Source organism: Anomaloglossus baeobatrachus, chromosome 2 (assembly GCF_048569485.1).
Source record: "Anomaloglossus baeobatrachus isolate aAnoBae1 chromosome 2, aAnoBae1.hap1, whole genome shotgun sequence".
Lineage (NCBI taxonomy): Eukaryota > Metazoa > Chordata > Amphibia > Anura > Aromobatidae > Anomaloglossus > Anomaloglossus baeobatrachus.
This window is the reverse complement of record NC_134354.1, coordinates 562222023-562240475: the sequence shown is the minus strand read 5'-3', so window position 1 is coordinate 562240475 and position 18453 is coordinate 562222023. Positions and strand designations below refer to the sequence as shown.

The 18453-nt window shown below is 46.9% G+C and overlaps 1 protein-coding gene across 2 annotated transcripts in view; it reads left to right on the top strand.

Moving 5' to 3' along the window:
* Positions 1-2324: 2324 nt before the first annotated feature.
* The window catches only part of TMTC4 (transmembrane O-mannosyltransferase targeting cadherins 4), a 186343-nt gene continuing 170214 nt past the window's right edge, over positions 2325-18453 (top strand). For both annotated transcript variants that reach the window (XM_075336704.1, XM_075336699.1), the window contains exons 1-4: positions 2325-2433; positions 5416-5625; positions 14914-15029; positions 16726-16939. In XM_075336704.1, coding sequence (XP_075192819.1) covers positions 5467-5625; positions 14914-15029; positions 16726-16939 — 489 coding nt within the window. In that variant the 5' untranslated portion in view covers positions 2325-2433; positions 5416-5466. The remainder of the gene's footprint in view (positions 2434-5415; positions 5626-14913; positions 15030-16725; positions 16940-18453) is intronic.

The following is an 18453-nucleotide window of genomic DNA, read 5'->3' as shown; positions in this document are numbered from 1 at the left end:
TTTGTGTGGCCTCCGGAGGCAGTAGCTATACACCAATCGTCTGGGTCTCCCAATGGAGCGACGAAGAAAACAGCTTATTAGGAGAAGAGGTGAGCGCTACCACCAGTCTTGTCTCATGCCAACTGTTAAGCATCCTGAAACGATTCATGTGTGGGGTTGCTTCTCAGCCAAGGGAATCGGCTCACTCACAGTCTTGCCTAAAAACACAGCCATGAATAAAGAATGGTACCAGGATGTCCTCCAAGAGCAACTTCTCCCAACTGTCCAAGAGCAGTTTGGCGCCCAACAATGCCTTTTCCAGCATGATGGAGCACCTTGCCATAAAGCAAAGGTGATCACTAAATGGCTCATGGAACAAAACATAGAGATTTTGGGTCCATGGCCTGGAAACTCCCCAGATCTTAATCCCATTGAGAACTTGTGGGCAATCATCAAGAGACGGGTGGACAAACAAAAACCAACAAATTCTGGCAAAATGCAAGCATTGCTTATGCAAGTATGGACAGCTATCAGTCAGGATTTGATCCAGAAGTTGATTGAGAGCATGGCAGGAAGAATTGCAGAGGTCCTGAAGAAGAAGGGTCAACACTGCAAATATTGACTTGCTGCATTAACTCATTCTAACTGTCAATATAACCTGTTGGTACTCATAATATGATTGCAATTATATTTCTGTATGTGATGTAAACATCAGACAAACACAATTAAAAACCAGAGGGCAACAGATCATGTGAAAATATAATTTTGGTGTCAGTCTCAAAACTTTTGGCCATGACTGTATGTTACCCTCACCCAGTACACTGCCCTCATTGTGTACACAGCTCTCGCTCAGTATGTTGCCCTGACCCAGTACATTGCCCTTATCCTGTACACTGCCCTTGCTCAGTATGCTGCCCTGACCCAGTACATTGCCCTTATCCTGTACACTGCTCTCGCCCAGTATGCTGCCCTGACCCGGTACATTGCCCTCCCCCTGTACACTGCCCTCATCTATTACATTGCCCTCATTGTGTACTCAACCATCGCTCAGTATGCTGCCCTGACCCAGTACATTGCCCTCACCCAGTACATTGCTCTCGCCCCAGTATGCTGCCCTGACCCGGTACATCGCCCTCCCCCTGTACACTGCCCTCATCTATTACATTGCCCTCATTGTGTACACAACTATCGCTCAGTATGCTGCCCTCACCCAGTACATTGCCCTCATTGTGTACACAGCATTCGCTCAGTATGTTGCCCTCCCCCTGTACATTGCCCTCACCCAGTACACTGCTCTCGCCCAGTATGCTGCCCTCACCCAGTCAGTACATTGCCCTCCCCTGTACGCTGCTCTGACCCAGTGCATTGCCCTCCCCTGTACACTGCCCTCACCCAGTACATTGCCCTCCCCTGTACACTGCTCTCGCCCAGTACATTGCCCTCACCCAGTACACTGCTCTCGCCCAGTATGCTGCCCTGACCCAGCGCATTGCCCTCCCCTGTACGCTGCTCTGACCCAGTGCATTGCCCTCCCCTGTACACTGCCCTCACCCAGTACATTGCCCTCCCCTGTACACTGCCCTCACCCAGTACATTGCCCTCACCCAGTACACTGCTCTCGCCCAGTATGCTGCCCTGACCCAGCGCATTGCCCTCCCCTGTACGCTGCTCTGACCCAGTACATTGCCCTCTCCTGTACGCTGCTCTGACCCAGTGCATTGCCCTCCCCTGTACGCTGCTCTGACCCAGTGCATTGCCCTCCCCTGTACACTGCCCTCACCCAGTACATTGCCCTCACCCAGTACACTGCTCTCGCCCAGTATGCTGCCCTGACCCAGTACATTGCCCTCCCCTGTACGCTGCTCTGACCCAGTGCATTGCCCTCCCCTGTACACTGCCCTCACCCAGTACATTGCCCTCCCCTGTACGCTGCTCTGACCCAGTGCATTGCCCTCCCCTGTACACTGCCCTCACCCAGTACATTGCCCTCCCCTGTACACTGCTCTCGCCCAGTGCATTGCCCTCCCCTGTACATTGCCCTCACCCAGTACATTGCCCTCACCCAGTACACTGCTCTCGCCCCGTATGCTGCCCTGACCCAGAGCATTGCCCTCCCCTGTACGCTGCTCTGACCCAGTGTATTATTATTGACTTCACCGCTCGGCTCGCGGCGCGGCGCAGACAGAACACACGTGCACACATAGTAAGATGCGAGGCGCCAATGAGAAGCGGGGACACAGTAGCCAATCAGTGAGTGACAGGGGACCGCCAATAGCCGCGCTCGGTGTATGCGCAGATGTGCCGGGTGGAGGGGCCGCGCTATAGGTGCGCGCTGTCTTCCTGTTGTGTTGTGGGCGGCAGTCGCAGCCCTTCCCTCCCTGGTGATGGCAGCACCGGACCCGGCACCGGGCAGCAGGCGGAGGACACAAAGGCACTAGTACAGCAGCCTCCTCAGTGAGTGTCCTACCTGGTGCACACAGCGCTGCGGTGCACTGCGTCTAGTGGGCACCACCCTGGTGATGGAGAACAATGCAGTGCCATTGTATTGTTCTTCTGGTCACTGCATGTGTTAGTGGTGCTCAGGTACAGGGCACTGATCACAGGACTGGGCCAGGTGAAAAGTGCTGAAGTCTGGATGTGTTATATAGGGCAGTATATAGAACCCACCACAAGGCGCTGTATGGGACATCTGCCTGGAGAAAGTCCATACCTATCGATAAAGGGAAGCCTATTAATCCCGTAACCCTGCGTCCAATAGCCAATATCGCCCCCTGCCACAGAAGCCGCCCTCATTCCAGCCTGAAGGGATGCCTATAGCCCATCAGTCAGGTCTCCAGGGATGTGTCCTATGGGGACAGTGGACGTGCAGCTGGAAAGTTTCAGCTGTGAATATGGTCAGCAATGTTGTGGTGAAGTTATTACAGATTTTTGTCCCAGATTCCAAAAAACCTGTGCCCATTGACATTGCAGTGTGTCTGAATGGGGTTTTAAAAACGTATTTACTTTTATCAAATTTCTGAATATTCTGTGGATTTCCACAAATACAGAGATTTCGGATCTCTCTGTGTATTTGTGACAAAGTTCCAATGCATCTGATCTCATTTTATTAGGTTTCTCGAAAAGCTGTTTCTTCACACAAGATCCTATTTTTTTTTTTTTTTATCATTGCACACTTTGTATTGTATCCCTATTCCAAAGTCAGTCCTGTCTGTTCCCGTGGGCCCCGCGTGGCTCTGTGACTGCTTCTGTGTACAGCAGAGATCGAGAGCCGTCCATCTGACCCTTGAGCCTCCAGCATGCCCTACTGGTATTGTATGCAACATACGTGCTATAAGACATCCACAGCTCCTTATTAGAACCAATGATACCATTGGACTGCTCCTAGGTTACTAAGCGTACGAACGACAAGGGTCCAGCTAGACACAGCCCACAATTTAAAAAGTATATTTCCCCTTAAAGGTGCTGTCCTATCTCTGAGAATTCTGCTATACCCACAGGATATCCCATAAATAGATGCTGATCCCACACCTATCTCAGGAATGGGATCCCATCACCAACTGTCCAGAATGGAGGGGTGGGCACACATGCGCCGCTCTTCATATGTTCTAAAGACTGCATAGCGACTTGTCATCCTCCCATATAAACGGACAGAGAAGTGCACATGCGTTGCCACTTCTCTCCTGACCTCCGCACTCCATGGGGCGCCATTCTCTACATAGATGTGGGCTTCACAGGTATCACGAACTTGTGGCATGCCCTGTGGATTGGTGATTTCTGCTGTGCTACTTTTAAAGCATCCTGTTGTCTAATGGAGGCAACATGAATTTTGTTATTGTCCATACCAACCAATCAGCTTATTGACGCGGTTTTTGGGGGTTTGTTTTAAAAGAGGCAGTGCACACATTGGGATAATGTATGAAGCTCTATGCTTCAGATTTTTTGCTATAAACGTGCCTTTTGCCAGATCTATGATGCGTTTGATATTATTTTTGTACCTCATGAGACAGCGTCTACAAAGGAGCATGGCCCAGAGGTATGAGGAATAGCGTCAAACATGTCTAGCGAGATACACCAAATTTTATTATATCTCTGCGCTCTATATGGTTATAGAGGATAAAACTGATAGAAATAGCTGTTCTCGCCCATCACTGCTCCAGTGCTTACTTAGTGCACTACCCTTGCTCTTTGTAGACAGGCTGAAGCTGTCATATCACAACTCCATACATCGGCATGACCACAGGGTCCATTGATTGACTGCAGTAGTCAAGCACTATGGCAAGGCCCTCACCGCTGCAACCTGTCAAAGACCAAGGCAGTAGCAGAGAGGCAGTGCTGGAGCAGTATAGCAAATGTTGTTTTAGGCTGTGTGCCCACAATGAAGTTTTGGCGCTGCGTCAAGAACGCAGCATATTACAGTTCCAGCTAAATGGATGGGATTTATAGAAATTTCAGCCCACTGTGCTTTTTCACTAAGTGTGAACCGACCTGTGGTGCCTGTTTCAAATCCGCAACATGTCGTCTTCTCTTGCTGGTACTCTGAATTTTATGTGCAGATTTTTTTTTCTCATATACTTGCGTTAAATCAAAGTTAAAATGCACATGCATGGAAGCGCATCACAACCACATAAGTACATAAAAAAAAAAAACGGTTTTTTTTTTCAACCTAAATGCCAGGCTCTATCAGAAACAAAGAGCTTTGTTTAAAACATGAAATATCAACGAGAGGAAAAAAATTGCTTCAAAAACGCAATAAAACACATGTAAAAAAACCTCATGTATCCTAATTTACATAAAATAAAAACTATTGCGGAAACCTCAGTGGTCAGCTCACCCGGAAGGAAGGTCCACGCCACTGCACAGAGGCTGCGGTGTGTCAAAGGGTCAGGAATGAACACGGTTCCTGCAGCAGGAAGTATGTCCTTATGAGTTGCATTGATTAAGGACGTTTGTCCGAAATGCGTTTGACCCTCATTTTTAAATGGTGGTGGTTGGTTGCTTCTGTGTGATTGGATTTAGTTTTTTTTATAAATAAAATATTGGACGTTTTGGAATCTCCTGCTGATGGAACCTCGTTCTTTGCAGAAATTCTGCAACATCAAAAACTCACCAAAAGGGTAGACTAAACCTCTACAACCCCATAGAGTTCCGAACCTCAATAATGGAAAACCCCTTTAATTGTGGAACAACCCGATTAACATAATAGCCTTAGAGCCGTCTTTTTTTCGAGTTTTTGTCTCAGACTGATTATTGCATAGATCGGCAGAGAATAGATGTTAGTATGTAAGGTTACGGATAATATATAATTTGGCTTTTGTTCCCTTGGCAATTTTGTATTTAGATGGTAACTTTTTTTAATGAAAAAAAAATAAAAAAATATATCATAAACAAATGTCACGTTTTCATCTTGTGTTCATCCCACTATCTTTGACTTTCTAGGGTTGTGACATACAGGATGCTGAAGTGCACAGTTTGGTATGAACATACACCATGGCTGCCGCGGATGGTTTGGATCAAGACATTCCATTGTTTTACCTTCCTAAGTTCTGGGCTAAGTGTCTAGTTGGATTCTTGTCATTTGTATGCTTTGCAAATAGCTATAATGGCAGTTTTGTCTTTGATGACTCTGAAGCCATCATTAACAATAAGGTGAGTGATACATGTGTAATTCCCGCTCTTGGAACACTGATGAATTATGAGACCTTGCACTCTGTAATCTCCATAAAAACACATCATAAGAAACTTACCGTAGCTTTTTTTTTTTTTTTTCTGCTCGGCTTTCAATGGGATCTCATGTGAATAACAGAACATTGTAATGTCACCACACAGCTATTTCCTACAGCATTGTGTTTCCAATCAATTTTAGGGATGAAATTTGTCAGTGACCCTGGGGACAATGGTGAGGTGCATTAATTACTGCTTAAATTAGTTTGAAAGCTATTAACTTGCTATAGGGAGCCTTAGGCTGGAGTCACACTTGTGTGTATGAATCACATAGAGGATCACATCGGCTGGTGGCTCTCCTGACAGGAGTGTGTCAGCTTCATTTATTTCTATGCAGCTGATCCGCTCCTCTCAGGAGAGCCGAAGCCAGTCCGAGCAGCGTGATGTATTCCTTGTGCAAGTCACACGCAAATGAGACTCCAGCCTTAAAGGGAACCTGTCACGTGTAAAAACACTGTTAATCTGCAGGTTAATAGCATTTGAAACCTGCCCTACGCCTGCACATTGAACCTTGCTGTCAGGAGGAAGTGAACTTTATTCCCCTCAGTAGTGTTCAGGTTTCAGTCACAGGGGTGGCAATGACGCGGGTTCAGTCACCGCACCCCCAGTACTGACTGACAGCCACTCTGCATTAGAACCAGCAGTCAGTCAGTATAAAGGACGCAATTACAGCCACTGTTCATCATACACAGACGGGTGACTAAACCCGCGGAGGGGGTGTCCCTGTGACTGAAATCTAAACTCTGCTGGAGGGAATAAAGTTCATTTTGTACCGCGGCAGGGTTCAATATGCAGGAGCTGGGCAGGATTCCAACTCTATTAACCTGCAGGTTAATAGCGTTTTTGTATGTGACAGGTTAGTGATAGTTATTCGATTCTAGTGAAACCAATTCTTTAAACTTGATTAAAAATTATCGCTTATTGGCATAAAATTTCAGCCTGTAGTAAGTTGCTACCACCTCGTCAGCACATCACACTAGAGAAGTGGATTTGTCTTTGTGGGTCTAATCTTAAGGTGTAATTCATGCTTTTATGAGCTATTAGCGACTTTCATAGTTACATAGGTTAAAAAAAGACCTAGGTCCATCTAGTTCAACTTTCCTCCACCAATTATACATTTTGTCATTAAGTCATTTATAACCAACAATATTATGTTTACAAGCTGTTATAGTATCTGCCATTACTACCTCTTGTTTTAGGGCATTCCACAGTCTGACTGCTCTAACTGTAAAGAACCCTTTCATATTTACCTACCTCACCGCAACAGTGATCTCTCAAGCAAATATTTGCTTGTGCAATAATGAGCTTGTCCGCATGATAACAATGCAATAACTATTTGCTCATAAATTGCTATCATAAAAAAGATCCTGTCTAATAGGGCTTTAAGTTGCATAGCTAGTTGATTGGTTTTCCAAGGACACTGCGGCTCTAGCTCCCTTCCTACACCTAGTGAACAGGAGGAATTACTGTTCGTACTTCCTAGTCCTGTATACACATTGCTTGTTTTGTGTTGTGTACACAGCCAACAGAAAGGTAAAGATGATAATAAACAATCTGTGCATTCCCCTTGGGAAATCCAGCTGTGTCTGACAGCCGGCTCCCCGCAGCGGCACAATTACATGCATCTGTATTAACCCCTTCACCCCCAAGCCTATTTTGACCCTAAAGACCAGGCTATTTTTTTGCAATTTTGACCAGTCACTTTATGAGGTTATAACTCTGGAACGCTTCATCGGATCCCGGTGATTCTGAGATTGTTTTTTTCGTGACATATTGGGCTTCATGTTAGTGGTGCTTACCCATTTTAGGTGATTCCACGGCAAGTGCTGTCCTAGGGGCCCCGAAGCTGCGTTTCGCGTAGGGCTTCCTCGGGGGGCCATACGTTAGTTCTGTGTGCGGGGCTATATATAGCCCAGTCTAACTGCGGGGCGATTTGTCATTCATTGCGCATGCGCAGCGCGAGCAGACGCCACGAGCCCGTCACTTCCGGTCTCACAATGATGCAGCGGGTCAGGGAAATCCCTAGTGACGTCAAACAGTTCCGCCCACATCATTCACAGAGGCCTTCCGAGACGCGCCACGGCCGCCAGCCAGCGCCACGCATGCAATCACCACACAGACAGACACAGTGCAGAAAGGTAACCAACGTAAGTATAGGTACAGGGAGCATATACAGGAATATATAACAGCCATATCACAAGTTACAACATATTGTCACATATGGAAATAAGGCCATATTGTAGCGGTATGCCAGCAGCATATAGGGGCTTGTTTTCATTCGTTAGAAATGATGACCTCAATTGAAAGAACTGATTCCCAAATTACCTATACAATGAGAATGAAAGAAATAAGAATAAAAGCTAAAAAACACACAGATTAAAACTAAGGACTCAAGATAGCAATAATCTACAAAAGCGGAGCAAAGCTCTGTTGCTCATTCAGACCATAGGGGTTTAATGTACCCAGGATATGGATCCAACGACACTCCCTCTGAGCCAAAATGCGCTTCTTATCACCGCCTCTGGACCCCATCCTAATCTGTCTAATAGGGCTTTAAGTTGCATAGCTAGTTGATTGGTTTTCCAAGGACACTGCAGCTCTAGCTCCCTTCCTACACCTAGTGATCAACAGGAGGAATTACTGTTAGCACTTCCTAGTCCTGTATACACATTGCTTGTTTTGTGTTGTGTACACAGCCAACAGGAAGGTAAAGATGATAATAAACAATCTGTGCATTCCCCTTGGGAAATCCAGCTGTGTCTGACAGCCGGCTCCCCGCAGCGGCACAATTACATGCATCTGTATTAACCCCTTCAGCCCCAAGCCTATTTTGACCCTAAAGACCAGGCCATTTTTTGCAATTTTGACCAGTCACTTTGAGGTTATAACTCTGGAATGCTTCATCGGATCCCGGTGATTCTGAGATTGTTTTTTCGTGACATATTGGGCTTCATGTTAGTGGTAAATTTAGGCCAATATTTTTTGCGTTTCTTTGTGAAAAAAAGCGAAAATTTTGAAAATTTTGTAATTTTCAAACTTTGAATTTTTATGCTCTAAAACCAACGAGACATATGACACAAAATAATGAATAAATAACATTTCCCACATGTCTACTTTACCTCAGAACAATTTTGGGGAAAAAAAAAATTAAGGAAGTTATAGGGGTTCAAAGTTTCTGATCAAGTTCTCATTTTTACAACAAAATTTACAAAGCCACTTTTTTTAGGGACCACATCACATTTGAAGCGATTTTGAAAGGTCTACATGACCCAAAACACCCACAAGTGACACCATTCCAAAAACGGCACCCCTCAGGCTACTCCAAAACTACATTCAAGAAGGTTATTAACCCTTCAGGTGCTTCACAGTAACTAAAGCAATGTGGAAGGAAAAAATGAACATTTAACTTTTTGCAACAAAAATGTTAATTTAGCCTCAAATATTGCATTTCACAAGGGTAGCAGGATTAAATGAACCCCCAAAATTTGTTGGGCAATTTCTTCTGAGCACGCAGATACCTCATATGTGGCGAAAAACCACTGTTTGGGCGCATGGCAGGACTCGGAAGGGAAGGAGCGTCATTTGACTTTTTGAACAGAAAATTAGCTGGAATCGTTAGCCGCACCATGTTGCGTGTGGAGAGCCCCTGAGGTGCCGAAACAGGGGAGCTCCCCCACATGTGACCCCATTTTGGAAACTAGACCCCTCATGGAATTTATCTAGATGTTTATTAACTTTTGTGAAGCCTCCAGGGGATCAAAGTGCTCAATAGAGTTGAGCCGTGAAAATAATAAAAAAAAATTGTTACCACAAAATTGTTACTTCAACCAGGTAGCTTTTTTTTCACAAGGGTATCAGGAAAAATTGCACCATAAAATGTATGGTGCAATTTCTCGTGAGTACACAGATACCTCATATGTGGTGGAAATCAAATGTTTGGGCGCACAGCAGGGCTCGGAATGCAAGGAGCGTCATTCGACTTTTCAAACGCAAAATTGTCTAGGATAATTAGCGTATTCCATGTTGTGTTTGGAAACCCCCTGAGGTGCCGAAACAGTGGAGCTCCCCCACATGTGACCCCATTTTGGAAACTAGACCTCCCATGGCATAGAAAAAAAATCAGGGCGCACGCACGAATGTTCTGCAAAAAAGGGGGGGGGGGGGACTAGGTGGGATGGAAAAAAGAAGTCCTGTCCAAAGTCGAGTACGACTGCAGGACGATTGCTGATCAGGTACCTAATTGTTCAAGTTTTTTTTTTTTTTTTTTTATTTGGGGTGCACAAAAAAAAGCAAAAACTAGAGCAACAATTACGTACCTGATCAGCCAATCACGTAGCTGATCAGCACTTGGCGGCAAGCAGGTGGGGAAGGAGGGGGGGGAGAGGGAGTGGGAGATGCGATTGGGGATAGTTAGAAAAGAGCCACGAACAATACTTACAGGATGGATCAGAACAGCGGCAGATGGGGGGCAGCGGCATATAAAGGGAGCATCTGTGATTGTGAGACGGAGGCGGCTGGGATAGGGTGGGGGCGGATGGGAGAGGGCGCAGTGGATGCAGGAGCGGCAGAGGATGGGGGGATGGGAGGGAAGGGGAGTGGGAGGTGAGATTGGGGATAGTTACCCTACATGATGGATCTAGGCAGCAGGATCACAGGAGATGAAGGAGGCAGCAGCTCGGGGAGGGTGAGAGGTGGGGAGGGAGCGCAGCGCAGATCACGGGGGAGACAGGTGAGCAGAGCACAGATCACGGGGGTGAGAGGTGAGGGAGCACAGATCACGGGGGTGAGAGGTGAGGGAGCACAGATCACGGGGGTGAGAGGTGAGGGAGCACAGATCACAGGGGAGACAGGTGAGGGAGCACAGATCACGGGGGTGAGAGGTGAGGGAGCACAGATCACGGGGGTGAGAGGTGAGGGAGCACAGATCACGGGGGTGAGAGGTGAGGGAGCACAGATCACGGGGGTGAGAGGTGAGGGAGCACAGATCACGGGGGTGAGAGGTGAGGGAGCACAGATCACGGGGGTGAGAGGTGAGGGAGCACAGATCACGGGGGTGAGAGGTGAGGGAGCACAGATCACGGGGGTGAGAGGTGAGGGAGCACAGATCACGGGGGTGAGAGGTGAGGGAGCACAGATCACGGGGGTGAGAGGTGAGGGAGCACAGATCACGGGGGTGAGAGGTGAGGGAGCACAGATCACGGGGGTGAGAGGTGAGGGAGCACAGATCACGGGGGTGAGAGGTGAGGGAGCACAGATCACGGGGGTGAGAGGTGAGGGAGCACAGATCACGGGGGTGAGAGGTGAGGGAGCACAGATCACGGGGGTGAGAGGTGAGGGAGCACAGATCACGGGGGTGAGAGGTGAGGGAGCACAGATCACGGGGGTGAGAGGTGAGGGAGCACAGATCACGGGGGTGAGAGGTGAGGGAGCACAGATCACGGGGGTGAGAGGTGAGGGAGCACAGGTCACGGGGGTGAGAGGTGAGGGAGCACAGGTCACGGGGGTGAGAGGTGAGGGAGCACAGGTCACGGGGGTGAGAGGTGAGGGAGCACAGATCACGGGGGTGAGAGGTGAGGGAGCACAGATCACGGGGGTGAGAGGTGAGGGAGCACAGATCACGGGGGTGAGAGGTGAGGGAGCACAGATCACGGGGGTGAGAGGTGAGGGAGCACAGATCACGGGGGTGAGAGGTGAGGGAGCACAGATCACGGGGGTGAGAGGTGAGGGAGCACAGATCACGGGGGTGAGAGGTGAGGGAGCACAGATCACGGGGGTGAGAGGTGAGGGAGCACAGATCACGGGGGTGAGAGGTGAGGGAGCACAGATCACGGGGGTGAGAGGTGAGGGAGCACAGAGCACGGGGGTGAGAGGTGAGGGAGCACAGAGCACGGGGGTGAGAGGTGAGGGAGCACAGAGCACGGGGGTGAGAGGTGAGGAAGCACAGAGCACGGGGGTGAGAGGTGAGGGAGCACAGAGCACGGGGGTGAGAGGTGAGGGAGCACAGAGCACGGGGGTGAGAGGTGAGGGAGCACAGATCACGGGGGTGAGAGGTGAGGGAGCACAGATCACGGGGGTGAGAGGTGAGGGAGCACAGATCACGGGGGTGAGAGGTGAGGGAGCACAGATCACGGGGGTGAGAGGTGAGGGAGCACAGAGCACGGGGGTGAGAGGTGAGGGAGCACAGAGCACGGGGGTGAGAGGTGGGGGTGCGCGCAGAGCACGGGGGTGAGAGGTGGGGGGCGCGCAGAGCACGGGGGTGAGAGGTGGGGGGCGCGCAGCACATAACGGAGGAGAGGGGGCGCGCGCGCAGCACATAACGGAGGAGAGGGGGCGGGCAGCCGATTGGGGAGAGTGGTGACACTGTGGCAGACGGAGGAGGGCAGCGGCGGATCGGGAGGGGTGGGGGTGCGGCCAGCAGATCACGAGGGGTGGGGGTGCGGGCAGCAGATCGGGGAGACAGGGGTGGCAGATCGCGGAGGGCAGCGGCGGCGGATTGGAAGGTTTGAGGGTGCGGGCAGCAGATCACGAGGGGTGGGGGTGCGGGCAGCAGATCGGGGAGACAGGGGTGGCAGATCGCGGAGGGCAGCGGCGGCGGCGGATCGGGAGGCTTTTCGCCGGTTTCATACAGTGCAATGGCAGCGCGGCAACTTCCGGGTCCCATGCTCCGGTCACATAACAGCATGGGACCGGAGCTTGTCGCCTTGCCATTGCACTGTATACACTCACTGTGCTGGCGTGCTGCAGGGACGACAAGTGACGGGGGCGGTCACCGGCAACAGGTCCATGGTGATTGGAGAGATCGGTCACAAGGCCGATCTCTCCAATCAGAGCTGCTGGAACTGGGGGAGGGTGATCCAGTGAGGTCACCCAGCTCCAGCCAATGGCCAGTGCTACAGCTGCACTGGTCAGGGTTGGATTTCAATGTTTCAGTCATTTTAAATGACTGGAACATTACAGGGGCTGTGATTGGTTGAGCGGCATTCGTCAGCCAATCACAGCCTCCGTAGGTCCGGGGAGGAGGCACCACCCCTCCTGAGGTCAGGTACAGGTCCCCTCCTCCCCGAATCTGCGGTTTATGTTAACCAATCGCAGTCATCGGAGGCTCCGGTGCCGCGATTACGCCATGACGGAAAGATCCGTTCTTGGTCGTTAAGGCCCAGGGCACCATGACTGAAAGATCCGTCCATGGTCGTGAAGGGGTTAAAATAGAAATCTTGCAATTCTCACACTGGCCACTAGAGGGTTTTTTTTTGTTTTGCAAACAGAAACTTCCCATTGCTTCAGGAAATCTACATGTACATTAGCAGCAATAAACTGACTCTGACCACATCTTTTTTTTTTTTTTTTTTTTTATTTATGTATCTAATGAGCTTGTGGAGTTTATTGTGAAGAGTGGGAGAGGACCATAACATAACGTATTGTGACTGATGGATCCTAAGCTCTAAGCTGTGTATAGAGCTGTTACCTGTCATTATAATGCTGCCTCTTAATACATATTGTGATATGGAAAAATGTATTGCCAAAATAAAAAGGGACGTCTAGAGAGCACATAGAGCTGCTGCTTTCCTCTCTGGGAGACCATGAATGAGCAACTGTACTATATTCTCAGAAAGAAGTTGTTTAAAAGCTTTTTTTTTTCCTCAACTGTACAAACCCTCTCTATTTATTTATTTATGTATTTATTTATTTTTTCCATGTTTAGTCTCTAAGACAAAACAAGTATTTTTTTTACTAAAACCTTAAAAAAAAGTTTGTTCTACGCCTGCAGGATATGAATACCTTCTTTTCCTAAAATGGCATTAAAAACTTTTGGTAGCTTTTTGTTTTCCACTGAGCTCTCGCTAATGCTGTCCGGATGCTATTGTTTCCATCCATGGTAATGCTTAGTGACTTTGGTACTTCAGTGACATGAATTATTTATGTGTTGTTTACCCCAACCAAGTTCATGTTTTGTAAACAGCTGGAACATTTTGGCACATGCTTTATCCCTGTATAAATGATGTGTCTTCAAGCAAACAGTATCATTGAGATAAATACGCATAATTTTTAAAGCAAATTGTCACTTTATTTTTAGTATTTGTATTTCTCCCTTAAATTCGTACAGCAGTGAAATAGTTTATGTAGATGACTATACATGTATGGCTGGTTTCAGACGTCCGTGTTTTAGGTACGTGTGACATCCGTTTTTAACACGGATGTCACACGTACCAATGTTACCCTATTGTGCACTCTCACACGGCCGTGTTTTCACACGGACCATGTGGCCTCGCTATTTCACACGGAGTCGTGCCCTTTTCTCCAGCAGCACGGGTGTCACACGGACCGCACACTGATGTGATCCGTGTGACATCAGTGTGGCACGGACCGGAGAAAACACGGGTTTTTAAATAAAAAGATTTTCTATATTTGCCTGTTCCATTGATGCTGGCTCTGCTGCCTCCCACTCCTGACCCCCGCTCATTATTTTCATTGATTATTCACCGCAGTGAGCAGCTGGGAGCAGGGACATCGCGGTGACAGCACTGGAGACAGCACCGCTGAGGACAGCATCGCTGGGGACATCGCTAGTGACAGGTGAGTATCCTGCCAGCAGTGTGTGCAGGCACGTCCAGGAGGTCATCGGATTTCCCAATGAACTCTGATGACCTCCTGATGACACCCCTGCAGCAACTGCACTACAGCGAGTGTCACAACGGTGACTTCCAGAAGTTCATGAGTTCATTGGGAACCCTGATGAGTCCCTGGATATCACTGCACAAACTGCTGTATACTCACCTGTCACCGGCGATGTCCCCGGCGGTGCTGTCTTCGGCTGTGCTGTACCCAGCCTGTCCCCGCGATGCTCCGGCTTCCAGATCCTCCGGCAGTGAATAATCAATGAAAATAATGAGCGGGGGTCAGGAGCGGGACACAGCAGAGCCGGAGACAGCATCGCTGGGTACACGTAAATATAGAACATCTTTTCATTACAGAGACACGTGTTTTACCCGGTACGTGTCACACATATGCAAACATGGATGTCACACGTATGACCATAACCATGCGTGTGACTGGTACCTGATTAAACAAGGACGTCTGAAACCAGCCTTAGAAGTAGAGCATTCTCGGCTATAATGACTAATTCAATTACATAACGGCCTATAGAACTTTGCATACAGCATTTCGATCGCCATTGAAGTCACATCATGATCAGTTTTTGTGTGTTATGTTTAGGATCTCCGAGGAGAGACTACAATTGGGGATCTTTGGCTTCATGATTTTTGGGGCACCAAACTCAGTAGCAATGCAAGTCATAAATCCTACAGACCGCTCACAGTCTTAACATTCAGGTAAGGTATAAGCTTAGCTTTAAAGCAGGGGTGTCCAACCTTTTGGCATCTCCGGGATGGAAGAGAAAAGTTGTCTTGGGCTGCATATTAAATACACAAAACTAACGAATCAGTATGTTCATTGTGGCCAAAGTTGACTCTACCCTGTCCTCCTTCCACCATCGCAGCTCTCTAGCACCAACGCTTTTCATGTACAAAGTCTGTGTCTCCTATGTGACATGTACATAGCAGTCTTATGTCTCCTATATGATGTATATACAGCAGTCATGATGTCTCCTATGTGATATATGAACAGCAGTCTCACATAATACAAAAAGTCTGCTACCCAGCATGACAACTTGGTATGATTATGCACTTTTATATGAATTTTTCTTATTTGTTAAGTTATTCAATGATTAGCCAAATGATTCATGATATACATTTGCTAGCATTATTGTTAGGCTCATCATGACTTCTTATGTACCCATTCTCCCTATATCCATTTATTTGTGCTTACTAGTTCCCTGGGAAAAAAAATATGTGTGTGTGTGTGTGTGTGTGTGTGTGTGTGTGTGTGTGTGTGTGTGTTGTACAGTGCCTTGCGAAAGTATTCGGCTCCCTTGAATTTTTCAACCTTTTCCCACATTTCAGGCTTCAAACATAAAGATAAGTGTTAATGTTATGGTGAAGAATCAACAACAAGTGGGACACAAATTTCGTTCAACTTCACAATTATGGACAGAAATTGTAACGAACCAATCCAAGTCTACGGGTCCGTGAACAACGTGTAACGCTACGGTTCACAAATAAACGTATCCAGGTGTTAGAATGGCCAAGTCAAAGTCCAGACCTGAATCCAATCAAGACTCTGTGGAAAGAGCTGAAAACTGTTGTTCACAAACGTTCTCCACCCAACCTCACTCAGCTCGAGCTGTTTGCAAAGGAAGAATGGGCAAGAATTTCAGTCTCTCGATGTGCAAAACTGATAGACACATACGACTTGCAGCTGTAATTGCAGCAAAAGGTGGTGCTAAAAAGTATTAACTTAAAGGGGACGAATAATATTGCACGCCCCAATTTTCAGTTTATTATTTTTTTTTAAAGTTTAAAATAAGCAATAAATTTCGTTCAACTTCACAATCGTGTCCCACTTGTTGTTGATTCTTCACTATAACATTAAAATTTTTATCTTTTATGTTTGAAGCCTGAAATGTGGGAGAAGGTTAAAAAATTCAAAGGGGCCGAATAGGTTAGATTATATAATATGTCATTGCCGAATTGTTGTCACTCTTGAAATTATTTCAGAAAAGGAAGTAAACATAACCATGCAATATACTGCAACATTGTTCCCATATAATGGTAGTAAGATGAGAGTACCAGCCCCGCAGCCTGGCTTCTCCACACCGGACACACCTTTCCCATTGCTTCTTACAAGGGGTCTTGGGGAGGTGCCAGGCTGTGGTTTGGTACTCTTTTTCTTACTACATTACATATTGACCTGTTTTGGTGACCTCCATTGACGGTGCCATCAAGAGTACACTGCATCCTGAACTCTGCTCGGTCATCCTTATCTAAGAGTTTTTCCACCTAGGTAAATGTGTGCACAGTAATACCAAGTGCTATCATCATTGCCTTGTCAATATAAAACATGTATTATGTGAAATCATGTGATGCAGTAATGTATGGTTAATTCTCCGTTCCTTGTAATGTTTTGCAGGGTCAGTTATGCCCTTGCTGGAGGTTTGCACCCAGTTGGGTTTCATGTAATCAACATTATATTGCATTGCATGGTGTCTGTCCTGATGCTTGATGTATTTTCACTACTGTTCGGTGACAAAACATGTGACAAGGGGAAAAAAATAATATATGCCCCCAAGGCAGCATTACTTAGTGCTTTGTTGTTTGCCGTGCATCCAGTACATACGGAATGTGTAAGTATAATATCCTTCTCTTATAGTTACATAGTGTGGTTGAAAAAAGACTTCTGTCCATCAAGTTCATCAGAGGGTTAGGAAAGGATAAAGGGAATGAGATATGGGTGCATCCATAATGCATGAGCCAGTCTGCCCTAAAGAGCAGGATTTTCCATCATGATTCTCAGTGTCGAGCGACTGGGTCAAGACTCGGCACAAGAATTTTATACCTGTACATAAGTATTTTGTATTATTTTTCTCCTTTAAAAGCATCTAAGCCCTTTATGGAGACCATTAACTGTTCCAGCTGTGACCAGCTTTTGCAGTAGGCTGTTCTATAAGATATATTAATAGTTCTTGGGGTAGAGAAGGCCTGCAACCTATGCAGATTGAACCTTTTTTTTTTTTCTTCTCCAGATAGAGGCAGTGTCCCCTTGTCTTTTGTGGTTTTAGAACAATAATTCAGACGCATACTTTCCTTCCAGCACCGCTGCGGATCTACTGCAGGCCGTTCAGAAGGTCTGTGCCAGCTCTGGAAGCGGTGAGTGCTCAGTTCAGAAGTCACAAGCCCGCTTCAGCCTGTGATTGACTGCAGCAGTCAGCTGACTAGAAGAGCGACATCAGTTGTTTTTCTGCCCACCTAATTTCTAGTTACATTCAGGGCTGTGGAGTCGGAGTCGTGGAGTCAAAGCTCATTTTGGTGGAGTCTGTATAAAATGCTCCGACTCCTAAAATATATAATAAATTGGGGACAGTAGTGCAATGCAGAGTGTGATGAAAATGTTTTCATAGGAATTTGGGAAACTTATGAAATGTCCTATAAATGTCAGTTCTATTCCTGATCTAAGGCTACATTCACACACATCGTTTTTGCTGCGTTTTTTGAGGATACGTTTTTCAGCTGCAAAAGCAGATCCGCTTTTTAAAAAAACGTATCACCTGAAAGGTTGTAGAGCTCATAAATTAATGCTTTCAATAGCAAAAGCAGATTAGAAAACCGCCACACACTGACATGCTCATTCTTTGTGAGGATCCTCACAAAACGCTGTGTCTGAATGTCCTATCTTTTCACCCATTGCCTTTGCTGGGTGCCAGAGTCACTGCATTTCACTGAATTATTTTGCCATCATTGTTCGATATGTTTGTGACAAGAAAGAAATTGTTAGCAAGACACTGGAAGTAAAAGATACTAAAGCTCATCACACCGGCCAGTTTCTCCAGGCCTTAGCGGAAAAAGTTCTGCAAGACTACCAACTCAAAAAAGAACAGGTTCTTTCTATTGTAACGGACAATGCTTCAAGCATAAGTACAATTAAACTGATGACTGAGAGTAATGAACAACAGCTAGAAGAAAATTTAGGATTCAGTATGTGTGAGATGGAGCCACAGTTCTGCTCATGTAACTGAGGAACAAGCAGATATTGCAACAGAAGAACAGCAAAATGATACTTTAGGATTAGATGATCTTGTTGAAGCTGCTTCAAAACACTTTCATATTCATCACATGCGCTGTGTTGTGCACACGCTGCAGC